The 16932-nt window shown below is 39.5% G+C and overlaps 1 protein-coding gene across 4 annotated transcripts in view; it reads right to left on the reverse strand.

Annotated features, from left to right (window-relative positions):
• Positions 1 to 7679: 7679 nt before the first annotated feature.
• atf2 (activating transcription factor 2) overlaps positions 7680 to 16932 on the reverse strand; it is a 19128-nt gene continuing 9875 nt past the window's right edge. For 3 of the 4 annotated variants that reach the window (XM_061054485.1, XM_061054482.1, XM_061054483.1), the window contains 4 exons: positions 16227 to 16469; positions 15740 to 15949; positions 12607 to 12712; positions 7680 to 9559 (listed from right to left, as the gene is read on the reverse strand). In XM_061054485.1, the coding sequence (XP_060910468.1) occupies positions 9345 to 9559; positions 12607 to 12712; positions 15740 to 15949; positions 16227 to 16469 (774 nt within the window). In that variant the 3' untranslated portion in view covers positions 7680 to 9344. Of the gene's footprint in view, positions 9560 to 12598; positions 12713 to 15739; positions 15950 to 16226; positions 16470 to 16932 lie in introns of those variants that run through there. The other variant, XM_061054486.1, reaches the window with a different exon arrangement.

Genomic DNA, 16932 nt, shown 5'->3' on the forward strand with positions numbered 1-16932 from the left:
ATTCAGAGTGACAGTACACAATGGGTGCTTTGCATTCTGTGTTTCTGTGGCTGACATGTGAAAATATTCTCTCATCCCTCAAGGTCATCAGTGAAGCTATACGACCTTCAAACATAACAGTGAGTCAAACCTGAGAATGAAGCAAGTATTTGTGGAGAAATCAATGAGTTTCGATTAAATTATCTGCAAAACAGAATGATTTTTTTATTAAGGGGGAAAGTGTTTGCCTCTGCAGAACTGTGGGATCCTGTATTTAACCTTGAGTTTGATGCACTGTGTGGCTGCTTGAACAATAAATGAACAAATGAACAGAGAAGCAGCAGGCACAGGGTTATTTTGCAGCTGTTTTTAAAGCTGCTTAGTTAAACATCCCATCAAATTAGAAACTTAAACCTTCCCCCACATTATATGATGCCTCAACGATTAGTTGGATGAACACTGAGCTGTGTCCTCATGTCCAGTCGACGTGTTTAATATCTTGCAGCCACAGACATGCTCGGTCGCTCTGTAACCGTCGTGATCCTGTTGGAATTCTGTAGAACTCGAGTCCACCACTGGAAAAGTTTGACTTCTGTATTTGATGCTTACTAACTTAACTCATTGGACTGGATGAACCGAGCAATGGGCTACTTCCATTGTCCGCCAAGATGAGCGCGCACATTTATGATGACATTGGCCATAAAAGGGTCTACATGTTATTTCAACCAATTCACTTGATACTAAACATAAAGACCGCTCCAGTGTTTCCTAAGTTTAACAAGATAAGAAGAGATGTATTAAAGCATCTTTATTTCACGTTCGGAGAATTCAACCAGCTATAAATTAGAACATGTGAAAAAAATTGTAAAAACATCACAAGTAGGATAAAAAAAAACAACAACTGAGGGCTGAAAGTAGCCTGACAATCTTAATAAAATCTACAAAGTCTTGTCTTAGATTTACCAGCAGATTTATATACTTTTAGAATGTTGAAAAGCGGGAAGAGAACAAACTCAAGAACCAGTAATTCTACACACTGTGTGTGTTTTTTAATAAGAACTGTCCTCTGTCTTTGCACAATGGGGGATCAATGAAGTTTATCTTTATCTTTAGCTCTCCAGTGCAACGTACCTCATTTAAATGCTACTGTAATTGTACACTTTCAAGAGAACTTGTTAAAGATCTCTGTAAGACCATAAGAGTGAAGTGACTGCGAAGTGAAGCACAAACACTGTTCCAAATGACTGAATCTTTTACTTTGGTTACAAACCATAAAGACAGATATTTATCCTTAGATTTTATTCTTCAGGCTGTTTTTACTGAGGTCTGAGAAAAAAAGTGAATCAGAAACAACACTGAAATGTAACATACAAAGGAATCCATCACGATAACCACTGACCACAAAGTGTTCTCAGAGTGGCTCGATAAAACTCAGGGTACAATATGGCCCGCCATGAAATGATAGACGGCGTAATGAAGGAGCTAATGAGGGGGATCAGGATCGCTGCAGAGCCAATAAATCAACACAACGGTGCCTACAATGATACAGGAGCAATAAGTAACACTGGTCAGTGAGCAGGGAGAGGACCGGGGTAAGGGCTGAAGGGGGGGGGAGGGGGGGGGGGGGGGGGGGGGCACTGCAAGTCAATGTCAAGAGCATGTTGAGGATGTTTAATGGCTTTTGAAAGAGCACAGAATAATTTACATGCAGAATATGAAGTATTCTGAAACATCATCATAAAGAAATCAGGTAAAAAAAAATGTCAAAGAAGCAAATAAATATTCTCATTTCTGCAACTAATAAAGATTCTTGACATATCTCTCTAGTTGAAATCAATCGTCAGATCCTGGCCGAAGTGTCTGACAATCAATGAAGCTTTGCACTGATCAGCAGTTGTTGGAGAAGATTCCCTTGTGTAAGCATGTTCAAGCCAAAGGTCAATCAACACTTGAGCGCAGAGTCGACTCAGGAGGAGGCGCCTCAGCAGCTCATCTCCAAACCATTCAGAAGTAAATAGTCATCACGCTGAGATCAAAGACAACTCCACCGCTGTTGTCATCAGTGAATCGATGTGTATGAATTATGAAACAGAATCAAACATCAGGACATTTTCTTTCAAATGCTGTCATGAACAAAGAATATGAGGGGTGAAGACAACCGCTTTGATGCTTCATCTTTAGAGGAAGAAGTTACAGGTGAGGAAATGTGAGCCGTTTAAGTTACAAAGTCTTAGACAAGACAAAGCAGGCAGTTTTCTGTCTTTGGCTGATCTTAATAAATCCCAATAATCAAAAAAAAAAAGAAAAGAAAAGACTCTCTGGCTTTTTTTTTTTTTTAGCTCAAAGCTATTTTGTCTTTCATGAAAATCTGTAACAGTGAAACACTTCACAAGTATAAAGTGTTTTCTTTAAAGACTAAAAGTTTCATAAATTGTGATAGTTAAATTGAAACTGTGGTAAATGATGAATGTGCAGGGACTATTTTCAGAAGCGTATTGATACACGATTAGCGTTCTACTACGAGGGTTCTTGAATCTGAGGCTGAAGACCTTGATTAATCTGTGTGGAGAGACTGACTGTTTTTTAAGGGTAGGAAAAAAAACTTTACTTTACTTTCAATAGGCTAAAAAATATTCAAATGAACCCATGAGAGAAAGAGAAATCAAAGCTAGGTTTAACTGCTAACAGTACAGAGTCAGACAACGTGTCAGTCTGTCAGTAGATATTGCTGCATTGACATACAGCAGCTAGAGTGTGTGGCTTAAAAAAATCAAGTAATCAAAGAGAATATCAGCTTTGGAATCAGTGTGTCTTACACGTGTTTTGATTAATTAGAAATATCAAACATCCCCCGCTTTATCATCCAAGATACAACTGTATTCACTCGTCACCTTTGACCTTCTGTTGTTAATAAAAATAAGAATGAAAATAGTCAAACACACAAACAAGCCAACAGACATGTATCCTTCTTCTAGGATCAGATCAACATAAAGAAAGTAACATCCATGAATGTCACAGGGTTCAGGACGTGCAGCTCTGGAAGTTGTCAGTCATTGGGTTACTAACACACAGGGCCACTGTAAGGTAAGATCTGTTATTGTAGCTGAAGTAAAATACCAGATAGCAGTACTCTCTGCATCCTGAACTTTGGGCTCAAGGTGCCAGCTGGGGCAGAAATAACAGGATTAGAGAATTAAGGACTTTCTTTGGGTCAGAGGTGGAAAAACAGGATGTAAAAGCTGCTTGAGTTATTTTTGAGGCCTGATTTTCAATGACATAAGACGTGTGAGAAGGCTGGAAATAACACCTTCAGATTTTCAGACCTTTATTCAGACATTCAATGATCACCGGTGACCGGTTTTTACAAAACTGAATTATAAATATTTAAAGATGTGTAGTTATGATTACCAAAATGCAACTGTAAGACACTTCAAAGAGAAGTCTTTATGTCTCCTGAATTTAGATGTTCGTTTTACTTTCAGCACCTTTTCTGATATTTTGGCTGTTTTATGAGGGGCATTTTCATTGCAGAACTAAAGGACATTAATTAACTACAAAAATACAAATAATTATAATTACACACAAAAAAACCCAGAACAAAATGATTCAAAACAACACCAAAGAGACACAAAGAAAGCAGAGTATGACATGTCTGTTGTCTTTGTAACAGAGGTAGAGGCTTTTTTTTAAATAATCTCTGTATGCATGCTAAGAGTGGACCAACATGAAATATTGATAACACAATTTAAAAAATCACAAAGGAAATAGAACTGAGAAATATAATAAGCCGAGCACATATAGTGCATGTAAATATCAGCAGAGACGGATGGTGGAGACCCCAGAAGTGCACGATAGTGGTGCATGGTTGTGCCCAGGGGAGGGATTGGCGGAGCTCACTCAATGCACGTGCCCACTGGGGTTTTCCCTTCACCCCCACAGTGCACTGAGTGATCACTGATACAACCATATACTACTATTAAATAGATGCACTTCTTTTGTTAGAGAGTCAGATATGTCTGGCTCAGTTGCTCACAGATCAGAAGTAAAAGCAAACAGAGTCTGTACAAAGTATTTAAAGGTGACCAAGTGAAGTGGTTATCAGAGTCACATGGAGAACATATTAAATCTTATTAAGACTTTAATGAAATGCTCGGACTATGCAGTAAAGCCATTTGAATAACAATGGAGACCATCTTTGCAGGCAGCTTGCATCGTGCCCCATGTTTGGTTTGGGACACATTCAACATATTTACATAATCTGAATTAAATGTAAATCAAGCTGTTTCATTTCTGTCTCCCAGGACTCAAGGGGTTAAAACATGTGCTCACAAAACAGCACCCCTCAGCAGGGGTAGAGAGACCTCATTGTTGAAAAATCTGGAGTTTTGAAGCCTGGAGCGTCTACGATTCAGCAAACCTCTGCGTTTTCATAAATGTACCCCTGATGCCCCCCGAAGGAAAAAAGGGCAGCCTGTTTGTATTTATGATACAATTCACGTAAATGAGGCTGTTTGGCCTTAATCCTAGCCTAATTAAGTGCCAGTCTGCTGAGGCAGACCGCTAAGGGCCAAAGCCTAATACCTGTCGAATTATGGGAACAGCTGGAGCAGTCGCCTGTCAGCAGATCAGCTCCACATTATTATCCTGCTCATTTATCCACAGGCTGAAACAGAGACTCTCACCTCTTTATGTTGGTTCAGTTCTTTCCCAGTTAGGCTCAGTGAGTATGTGTTGGCCACATGAGAGATATGGAGACAGTGGATGTATGTTGGAAACTGAAAAAAAAAGATGCTTTTTGAATTACAAACCAATATATGAATCTCATTCAACATAAAAAAATCTTTGTCTGTCTGAAAGCGTCTCCTCCTCCACAGCCAGAATATGTTGATACCTCTATAAATGCTATGCATTCATTAATGAAACCCTCATGAAATTAAAATGAAAATCATTATAGAATGAATAATGAATAACGCAGGGCTGTTTGCCGGGGGGAAATTTAATTAATCAAACAATCAAAATGAATAGTCTGCATATGGAGGTGAAGAAGAAGAGCAAATCATCACTGTGATGCTCCACTTCTTCTGGCCTCTCTTTGATGAAATTTCAAAGACCCACATCTGTATTGTAGCATCTTCCTTTTTTTATGGCTTTGTAAGAAAGAATTGTCAACCCAAAAGTCTTGTGATGCTATGCCAATGCTGTGACCTACATAGTAACATTTACAATTCCCCCCTCTGTGATCAGCAGCTAATCAGGAGCGCCTTGTTTAAACAGTTAGAAAGCGTCAGTGTGTTGGGGGGCAGAAATCTGCCTCGGTCAAATGTTAAAAAAAACTAAAACTGGCAGAAAAACGTTTTTTTATCACTATCAGTAAGTCATCACAATTCTTACATTTAATAGAAAAAATACAATCTTAAAATAAAATCACAAGAGCTGAACATGTGTCGTGTTTGTCCCATTTAAAATGTTCTCTATGTTGCCATGAAAAGCAGATGCATTCAATCAGAGGCTTTGTTTGGGGGATTGATTTGGATGTAACGCCACCTGCTGGACACTCAATGCTGGTGCAAATAGATTAATCAAAGAGATCAAAGCTCTGGATTTATATTTTTGCCCATCAAAGAGTTTGATATATGTAAATATGTTCAGATCATATTTAATCTAAGCATGTATTTATCATAAGGCAGTTCACTTATATTGTGACTGTTACTGCAGCCTCTATTGTTGTGTGGAAATAATTGGCAATGAAAACATGTGAGACTATAAAAGGAGAATGCATACAGGTTAATTATACAAGTAGAGTCAACAAGTAGATATTTTTAAAAAAGTCAACAATGCCTCCAATAGGTACTTTAGCAGGTAATTAAGATGACATCTTATTTTACCACTGATCATCTCATTGACTGTTGTAACAGTCCATAAAGTGAGAAGACAGTGTGGGTGTGCTGCCCCAAAGAAGAGCACATTTATATTCTGGCAACATCGTCATGGTTACTCCTTTTCAGCTGTGTTTTGTGTCCACTACAGTCAAAGTAGAGTTGTAGTCAAGTGTTTGCTCAGTTACACAAGGCAACCTTCATTTGTACAGCGCCTTTCATTGCCATGAAGCATAAAGACGCTTCAGATATGACAAGTTAACAAGTATATTTAACAAAACCTGTTCATATGGACTGAAAACAGTTAATATGGACTGAATTAAGAGTGAAATTGTTTTAGGCCTATTTGAGGATTATATAACATATTTATTGCCCTACAAATATGCTCTTACAGCAGTTTACGCTCAAAGGGACATCTTACTCCAAAACCAAGTGTAGGCTAAAACTAACTGTGTTAAACTAACAGGTCATGTGACTGCATGACTGTTTTATTCCTGACTGAAGTGATTGGGTGTTGTGTGCTGTGCATGAAAGAGGATCATATTTATTATGTTTGATAACTGCTCTTTGTTTGAGCTATTATTGGAATTTGGATTTGTTTGTTTGACCACTGGGGGGCACTGTGAACCCAGTGACCTAAACTGTATTTAAGTTGTGCTGAATAGCAGCAGTTGATGAAGCTGTCTTTTCAACAGTATACTACACCTTTCCCAGTCTATAAATCCTGGAACATGGAAAGAGATGAGTGATTTTTTTTTTTTAACAAATATTCCAGCTCTGCCAACATGGTACATTAAGATGTCCTGGCATAAAGAAGCGGCTCGTTTATGTGCTTAGAGAAACTGTTGTTATCTCTGCCTTCTGCTTGTGCCAAGATTGCTGACTGATGAATTGGTAGGAACTAATTTATTACGACTTAAGAACATAAAAATGTACTTCTTAAGACGACAAATTTGGTCCTCATACACATCCCCAGACCCCATGTGGCTTAACCTCCCGCTCCCTATTAAAACAGGACCCCCATTGTCTGTTCTAGCCAGTATAGGCCCAGCTGGATAAATTCATATAATATTTACTTCCAACCCATTCTACACTCATAGCTTTAACAAAAAAAACAACTGTACAGTTCACCATCTGAGTCATAGTTCAGCTGTGAGCTAGCTGCAAACTGTAGCTATTTTAACTAATTGATGCTTACTGCAGGACAATTTAATCTGAAACAACAACAAAACACGATTTGCTTGAAGGTAAGGTAGGTCTAAAAGTACCTTCATATTGAACCTCATTACAGTGCTTGTTGGAATTTACTCTATAGTGGTTGGTCCAAATGAATCATTATTATTGATTAAAATATCCAGCAGTGTCCAGAAGTTGTAAAATAAATTAGCTTATATTATTCTCAGCTAAATTAAGTATTTAGTGCTGATAGTATATCTGTACAATGTGGATTATGTGTTTTTACATTGTGATTGTTTTACTGCAGCCAATACAAACATAATCAAATATAGAACAGTTGACCATAAAGCACCTCATGGCTGATCACTCCTCCAAATATGGTTAAATCAAGATCGTCCACAAGGTGGCAGAATATACCACAAGAAATGTTTGAATGCACCAGAAACGGCTTTCCAACATGTCAGTCACAATACAGTGGTGTGTGTCAGATGTGTCATGATAAAGGAACAGTCAGTGTTTCATGAGTTGGGCTTCATCTCATTATCCTTTTGTTAAAAATAAATGTGCTATTATTTGCTTGTAATTAATAAATTAATTTAGAGGTAATTTATTAATGAGGCAGTAGAATAAAATAGATGAAATGCAGCATTTTAAAGAGATATTAAAAGGTTTATTACAACAACTTATTGATTCAAATTTATACAGAACTTTCACAAGTTACAAGTACACTTTCAACACAGTATCACACTCCATTTTTTTATAGCAGTTTAGCCCAGGAAAAACAAAGAAGCAAAGTCTCGTAAACTTAGAACCACAACTCAAGTTGAACCAACTTGTTTAATGATATTTATCTGACTGAGACATTTTCTAATAAACAGTTAAATTCTCGCAGAGAATTATTATCTCATGCAGATAGCACAGAACAGCACAAGTTTAATAAATCATACTTTAAGTAAAGATGTTAGCTTCTCTTCAAACTACACAGTAGTAAGCCGGTACAGACTAAAAGAAAAGGCTAATGGACTTCAAGGAGTAGTGTTCTTCTTCTACTGTTATTTCATTGATAAAATGCTCACAATTCTTACAAGCAGTAGTGGTGCTTTATTTAATATGTGATTCTAGTTCACATCTGAATATTTCATTTGACATGAAAAGGTATGAAGTCAGGCAGAAAGAGGCCTTACACTTTAAAAGCTTTTTAAGATCAGTTTTTAACTGCTAACAGAGTTCATGTGATCGACTACTGAACCCAGACTACTCTTAAAAAAACAAAGTACATAACACCTAGAAAGATCACACCACATGTTATTTACAATGTTTTCTAAAAATGTCATCGAGAACTGCGATCATGATAACAGCTTAATGTCCTGAAGTGTTTCTGTGAAAGACACTGAAGCGGTTAACAGTCACTTAGAAAGCAAAGACGGTATACAAAGAGATTTCTTTACTGAAAAACTACGTCCATGAGATCCTTAATCTGAGAGAGCAACTCAAGACAATCTGTGTAAAAAAATGTACGGAATTACAAAAACATTAATGGCACTGAATGAAGTCAACATCACCATGATTGAGTAATGGAAAAGATACTGCAATCCTACAATCACTGCTTCAGGAACAATCAGATCACAGATGGAATGTCGATGAACTATCACACATTTCTAACAAGCTCTCCTCCTTAAGACTTTTTTTTTTTACAAACATTCAAACTGCACAATGCGACTACAGAAAAGTTTTCAAATGTTAAAGTCTGATCCAGCCATTTACATTTGTGTAATGTGACAGTATTCCAAACTACTCTACAAAAAAGCTGCCAGTACTTAACATATGTGGACTGTCAACTCTAAGAAAGATAAACCAGTCATCTCTCAAAATGTGCAAAATGGAAAAAACACATTTCCAAATAAAATAAAAAGAAAAGTGACTGCTCTTAATGTAACTTCATCATTAAGATAGTGCTGAGAAAAAGTCAGGAAAAACAAAGTGAATCAATTATGAATGAGCCACCAAACACTTTGGTAAGTTGTCTAACAATTCACTGATCAACCTTCAAAAACAAGATGAATAAATAAGTCACACAAACACAAAAACATTTCTATGAACCTTACACCTAAAGTGCCCGTTCTTCTGTCTTCATCTATTTCAGAGAAAACACATTGCATGTTCAAAAAACAAATAAATGAGGAATAAAATCAGTGCAGTCACAACTGAAGCTGAGACACAATTTCTTTTCTCAATTTTTTTGTCATAGAGATCAAAAAGGTGACAGCGCTCCAGTGTTGACGCTCGACAAGGGGGGGGGGGGAAGAGAGATGATCAACTCCCTGAAGGCTGGGTCTGGGCGGCGCCCCTCCGCGGCTCACTCTCCTCTGTGCTCTGGTTGGATGTAGTGTTGGTGGCGCTGGACTGGGTCGTGGAGGAGGAGGAGGAGCTGACCCCGTTGGAGGTGCTGACGGAGCTGTGCTGGATGGCCTCGTTCTGGGGGCTGCTGGGGACGGACATCTCCTCGCAGCTCTCGTCTTTGTCAGAGACTGTGTCGGGGAAAAGGATCATAATGTTTGGATTTGTCTTACAGTACCGTTTTCCTGATATGATCCAGGATGTCTCCGGGAAGCTCTGACACACTAATCACATGTAAAACACCAAATCGCATGTGGTATATGCAAACGCTTTCATTAATCCCCATAATGCTACTCCCACACCCCTTCCCTTTAATTAAAACTCCAATGTCAATTTAAACCCACATCATAAGGGTGCACTACATTCTGGGGCATGTGGCACTGTTTCCCATCCCTAACTGCATTCTCATTTGTTTTTTTGTTACCTTGCCAACTACTGCAGCGACAGATGATTACAGCACCTGATTTTAATGATGCTCACACTGGAGAGTAGGGAAGACTTGGAGTCGAAATGCCACCAGCTGTTAGGCAGTTGCATTGAATTAATTGGATCTTGATGAAAAAAAAAACCTACTCTCATGCTCTGTTTCGTAAAGGAATAAGGAGCAGAGTGATAATTAATATTGTTAATGATATCAAGTCACTTGTTATGGCACTTGGTAATTAATGACTGAGTTTAATTTTTAGTAATGTAAAGAGTGGATTCCTCAGCAAGAGGAAGCGATTAAAGCTCAATACAAATGTGTCCACATTAGAGACTTCATGAATGGACTTTGACCGTGTGATTTAGTGCAAGTGGAATGTCAAAGCGCTATAAACTCCCTCGCTGTTTTACAATGCAGAAGGTCAACCTCAGAATAAATCAGCATGGTGGTTTTGTTCCTTGTTCAAGTGAGCATTATTACTCATAACGATATTACAGGGAGGTGAGCTGATGTATCATAATACTCGGAGAGTTTCGGGTTCCCTGCGCAGCCGGAGCGTCTTTCTGCTCTCTTGGTTTCTGAAGTAAGATTCACTCCGAGCAGATGGACAGCTTAGTGTGCCAAGTGAAAGCGTGTCCTGGCTTGTTTGTGGGGTTGTCTGGGTAATTTCCTTCCACCTGCCATGGCTTCGCCTGGGCAGGACGATGAAGGGTATTACCAGTCCTGGAGGGCAGCGCTGCCTTACGGGATATGTAACACTGAGAAAATGGAGTGCTTGATGAGGCCTTTACATGAGGGCCACCGATAAGTCAACATTAAGTACTGAGCTTTACTAATGAGCCAGATAGACTCGTTCAGGGAATCCCAACCAGGAGAGCTTGTGCACCAGGGTGTACTTATGAAGGTGCCAGGTTGGGAAGTTCTACACCAACTGAACTAATCTGCTAAAATAAATGTTATAAATATATGAGATGATCTGTCATTTACACAGCCTGAAAGTACGCTTGCACAATTTGACTGAAGAATTGGATGTTCACTATTATGTTATGATTCTGCTAATCCTCATGTTTTACACCTGTTCCTCTCACTGTATGTTTTTTAAGGAGTACTTTCTGCAGCACACGTTCCTCGCTCTTCTCTCTTCCTCACTTATTGTGATATCTTAAACTGCAGTCACCTTCCAAATTGACCAAATGAATCTGAGGGTATCTGATTGTTAGCTAGGATTGCATGTGGTCAGTGAATCGTAAATGCATGGCCTGTGTGTCCTGCTCTCCATCTGCTCAAATGTTTGGAACATGAACATACAGATTTTGTATTCATTGCATTTCAGGCAGTCTTCTGCCATGTGGTTAATGTGCATGTTTATATCATGATGAGCCCTTAGGAAATTACATGAATGGAAAATAGTTTACAAATGCAGACTTTCCCAAACCTATTTTAACATTGTTGACAGCTCTATTGTAAGAACTATTTCAACAAATCGCGCTTTAAAGAAATCAATAGTGTTAAAGAGCTTGACGTTTAAATTCAGTCCAAAAGAACACATTTGGAACATGATGGGTAGAGTCAGACAAAAAGGAAGTTTTGAACCACTGGATTATTCCCTCTGACAGACAATTATTTTTACTCTCACACATGTTGGCTCTCGTTCTTGGCTCATATTAAATCTAGCCCACCTGTCATCATGAGCCAAACAGATGAACTGGCGTATTTGGGTATAAGGTTTTATTTTTCCAAACAAGGTAAAAAAAATAAAAACACTTCCCCAAATGTCATCCTTCAGAAAGGTCTACCAACACAGGACAGACGTCCTTATCAAATACACGAGAAAGATGACCCAATTCATCTGCAGATCTCGCTGAAAAACAATCCAGGCGAAACCAAATGAGACCTGGCTCTGACAGCCCGCCGTAGCCTGGAAACCATCAGTCCCATAACACCCATGACGTGTGTCAGAGGGACGGTTCGCAATAAGGGATGCCTAATGAACAGCCTAGCTGGTTGGACACCCAGAATGCTCTGCAGTCTTGTCAGACCCTCTGCTTTAATGGACTCATTTCAGACGCAATCATTGTCAATACAAGTCAGAGGAGGCTTTAGGAGCACAGTGGAGAAGCGCCTTAAAGCATACTTTCTCTCGTTGCATACTGGCTCATCTGTGAGAGGAAGGCGAGTTATGAGCTGAATATCAGAACGACAGAGCCCCAGTGAAGGGAACCAAGAAATATTGGTGATATAATTCTACAGGAGACCATATGATAAAGAAGAGCTGGCAGAGAGACGGCACTGTGCAGGTGGACTACAGGAAATCTAAATAAAGAGCTTTAATCATCTACAATTTTCAAAATGAACATGGATATGACTTTAAAAATATATATTATTTAACAATGGTATGTAGTGTTACAAAAAGAGAGATCTTGCTTTCTTCTGAAAATCCTTCCTGCAGACATTTCTCGTCATTCTTTTTCAGACAAATGTTTATTTTGGTGTCAAATCAGAAAACAATTTCTGTTTCCTGGGAGCCACCTGTGGCCTCCTGAAATAACTCAGACCATGCTTTCAGTTTCCACACCAACAGTGGAAATAAATATCCCAACTTTTGCAAAGTTTCTCAAAGAAATGGACCTCATGTGTCAATATCTCTTCCTGTTAGGCCTTAAGTAAGACATGTCTGATTAGTGGTTAGCCGTAGCTCGTTTCAGAGCCGTTTCACTGGACGCCTCGGGCTGAGAATAATGGAGCATTACTCACTGTGATAGCCAGATTTCTTCTGCAAGGCGGTTACGGGGCAATCTTTATGAGCCAGAAGAAGCTGCTTCAGCTGAGCCACTTCGTTTCTCAGCAGGGTGACTTCATTCTGAGGGAGAGAGGAGACACAACAGCACTCACTGAAATTGGTCAATATGGAGCATACAGTATGTCAGATTATAACCTGAAGACAAATAGACGACACATGCAGACAGCTCAAATCTCTGAGACAGATTTTTAAAAACCAGGGAGAGGTTGGATTTTGGTTATTTAAAAAATGACTGAAAAACTTTTTTTCATTTCATTTCAAAGTCTATATATCATCGTTGAAATTGTTGAGACAATTTTTGATACTGATTTTGAGTTTTAAAAAGTCCAATGCGGACATTTTTGATGAGGATCACTGTATTTAATAATTTAAAAAGAAAGGGGTGATGTAATGTAGTGTTGTAGTACTTTACACAGTCACAGTCAGCCTTTTTGAAGGTCTCGCATTTTTACTCAGCCTTGTCTCGGTCTCGGACTGGGCAGACTCCGGATTTTAAATCCAGACAAGTCAAGACCACCACTGATATTTTTCCACGTCATTACTTTAATTGGAAGGAAAATACCTGTTTCTAGAAGAACTTCAATAGACTTTTTATCCCGGCCGCAACGCTGCCGGTGTTACGGTCTAAGTGAGTGACACGCCCACTGCACACAAGATGATGATTTTTCAGTGATATTTATGTTCTTGTTCTTGTCTTGCTCTCACCCTGCCTTGGTCACGGTCTTAACTTGGTCTCAATCCCTAAATGTTTTGGTCGGTTACTGCGATCTTGACTACAACATTTATGTAATGTTGCCATTGTTTCAACATTAATCTTTAGCATTTAGCATCTTCAGCTCTTTAGCATTATATTTCTTTTTTTTATTTACTTTTACAACTGTCCAATGTATCCTTACTGTATGTTAAGCGTCTTTAAATGTACCTGATTCCTTTAACAGAAGCTTGATTTAGTTTGAAGACAAAACAGGATCCCAAACCACAAACTGACACAAATTAAACAAAAATCCATACACAGATACACAAAGTAAATGCTGAATATTAAAACCAAACTAGACTTGAATGTGGCTTTGTTCTCTCTCTCTTTACTGTGTATTAAGAGCTGAACCCTTAACCTCCATTGGGTTGATTAATGAGATCACAGGGTTAAATTCTCAGGCCCTCCTTACAGTAAGTCATGTGACCACTACATTACTGCTGATAAACTCCTCCATGAGAAACAGCAAACACAGGGAAAGATAATAACACAATGGATGTATTCAGAATAAGGTGTGATGCACTTCTTCTTTATGTTGTACCTGCACAATAATTATGGGCCTTCACTGGCTTCAGACCAGCACATTTGTCAGAGGTGAGCTGCGCGGTTTTGTCAGAGCAACTTTGTAGATGCTGCCCAGATTTACACTCTCGTGTCGTTACAACTCCCGCGGGAGCTGGGGATTTCTGCATGTCGTAAAAGGGAGCCACATTACGCTGAAGGTGACTTTAACTGGATTTAGAGCGGCCGGGAGCCCGCCGAACGCCCAGTGGCAGATTTAAGCTCCTTCCCTTCTCCGTTAAAGGACTACGGGCGGCTCAATCTATTAGTCTAAAAGCAGCCAATTTATTTGATTCCATCTGTTTAGTCTTGCTGCTGCTGGCAGGGCTGAGCTATTGTAAGACAGATTTAAAACACAGCTGGAAGGCGTGTATATATCACATGTAGCCAAAGCTGTATTCACTTAACTACCTCCATGACTGCTGCCAGTTTATACCATTATAAACACGAAGCATCCTTTGACAACATGAAGTGTCTCTCTACTCTACTATATGGAAACATATATGATAGACATCCACACAAAGTTCAGAGATGTCAACATACATTACACACCGTTGTGTCCTTGGTTAAATGTGAAAAAAATGTGGAAGAATACATCATACTTCTTCAATAGCACATTTTTGATTTTCCAAAAATTCTGACCCAGAGGATGAAATAAAAACAATGACAGCAGTATCTTCATTGATCTCAGGCCACAGTTTTATTGACACCAGGATTTTAAAACCAGACCAAGAGTTAAACTGGAGTTTTTAACTTTGTGATTTAATCGAAATTGAGCAAATGGGCCTTGGGTGATGCTGGGAGCCCTGTGAGCCGCCTGGTCTGACACCTCATTAAAAAGCCAGTTAAGGATGATGTTAAAATAATTGTGCATCATTAGAGGCAGTTTCACTGATCAGCTGGGCCGTGTCAGCATGGGTTTTTTTTTTTTTTTTTACAAAAACTGCACTGCTGATTAATGCCTTCATATAAAGCGCCTTTTTATTCTCTGCCACATGTTGTTCTCTTCTTTGTAGTTAACGGGTGATGCAATCTGTTTATCACCCCATTCACTCACCTATACTTCCCCTTTCATCCACCAATATGTAAAAAAAAATATATATATCAGCAAAACCGCCCATGACAAGTGGTGATAACTTGTTTTTGAAGCAGATATTAACATGAACCCCTCTCTCTCCCTGCTGCTGTCTGTCCCCTCCTCCACCCTCCACATCTTATTCTGCTTTCAGAGAAAAATAAGACAAGAGAGCAAATAAACACCACATCTCATTTAATTGTCTGGAACACCGATGTGCCGCACCCCCTGCTCACACTTATCAACAGAGACAGCAGATACATGAACTGTTTCGAACTTGTCAGCATCAGATCCTAATTGCTCGCTGCGAAATGAAGGTTCAAAAAGACACCTTTCCCTGGGAGATTTTTGAGGCCATTCAGTAAACTGCTGAGACAGAAGCGAAGACACGCTTGTGTGCGGCTGACATCTGGAGGATACATCTTTATTGACAGGGACGTATCGATGTAAAGGGCTCACACACCGCTGCTGTCACACGGCAGCTCTTCTTAATCGGCTTTAATGACTTCATCAACACAGAAGGGAAAAGTGTGTGTGCACACACGCTTTGCACCAACAGCACACAATAATAAACAGACATCTGCATGCATCCCTACACACACAATACTGACACATTGATGCAAAAGAGCATAAAACCAAAGAGAGGTAAAGTAGCTGTTGTGACATGCGGTGGCTGTGAGGAACAGGTGAAGAGTACCTGTAGTTGTCCGTTGGTGGAGTTGAGGTCATCTGCCTTCTTCTCGAGGGACTGGACCCACACTTTCCTCTTCTGCCTGCAGCGAGAGGCCGCCGCTCTATTGCGCTCCAGGAACTTGCGCCGCTTCTCATCGGGGTCTTCACTTGTGGTTCTGCGTCGCCGACCTCCTGTGCTTGGAGGGTTTGGAGGAGGAGGAGGGACTGGGGAAGCCTGAACAGTTGCAATAAAAACACAAGACAGAGAATGGCAAAACAAAACCAATGAAATATCTGTCATGTGTAGCACTAAATATTATATTGTTGCACTCAAAATACTGAAGTTACTGTAACTAATCTCCATACGTGAAGCTAAGATGACATTACATGGAGCACCATTTAAAAACCTGGTAACATTATTTTAAGTTAACTCGGACAATGATGTACCTACTGTAATTTCTGATTCTTTCTTAAAATGTTTTTCTTTGTCCTTCATAACACATCATACTTACAGGGGTCTCTGTGGTGGAGGTGGCTGGCTGCTGAAGAGTTTGGGGTGAAGGTTCCTCAGTTATGGGAGGCTGAGGAGGTGGAACAGGAGACAGGACCGCCATCGGGACTGGAGTCGTAGCCGGGGTCGGTGTCGGGGGTGGAGCAGGAGAAGAGGGAGCAGCAGTTACAGCGCTGCTCTGGACTTCACCACCATCTCCATTTGTTACCTGAGGAATCTGCTGGCTTATTGTTGTTTTGAGATTCTGGGGAAAAGAGTTAGACACAGAAAAAACTGTCATGAAATGGTCGCACACTGAAACAAAAAAGTCCTTCTTTTGAGTAAAAGATTACCTCAGATGAACACAGTTAACATAAAGAACAACAACCACGACCTTAATTAGACTACATCAAACCAACTATGATGCAACTTGCAGCAGCACAGAGGTGATCCATGAGAGCACATGTTTTCATTGATTTGCATTTAGAGATTTTCCACCTTAGTCAATGAAATACAAACGACCGAGTAGTGATCGGACAATTTTGACAAACAAACCTTAAGGTTACAGAAATCTTTTGACAGCTTTGTTTCAGACATTAAATGAATTTAAAAAGTCCAGAAGTCATAAAAAAAAAGTCTATGTGCAGAAAGAAGTTGAGGAAAGTTGTACGTATTAACAAGAACAGACCTAGCATGAGTTTATGGCAGTTAATGAACAGACTGAAACA

The sequence above is a fragment of the Labrus mixtus genome, chromosome 13, assembly GCF_963584025.1.
Source record: "Labrus mixtus chromosome 13, fLabMix1.1, whole genome shotgun sequence".
Taxonomy (NCBI): Eukaryota; Metazoa; Chordata; class Actinopteri; order Labriformes; family Labridae; genus Labrus; species Labrus mixtus.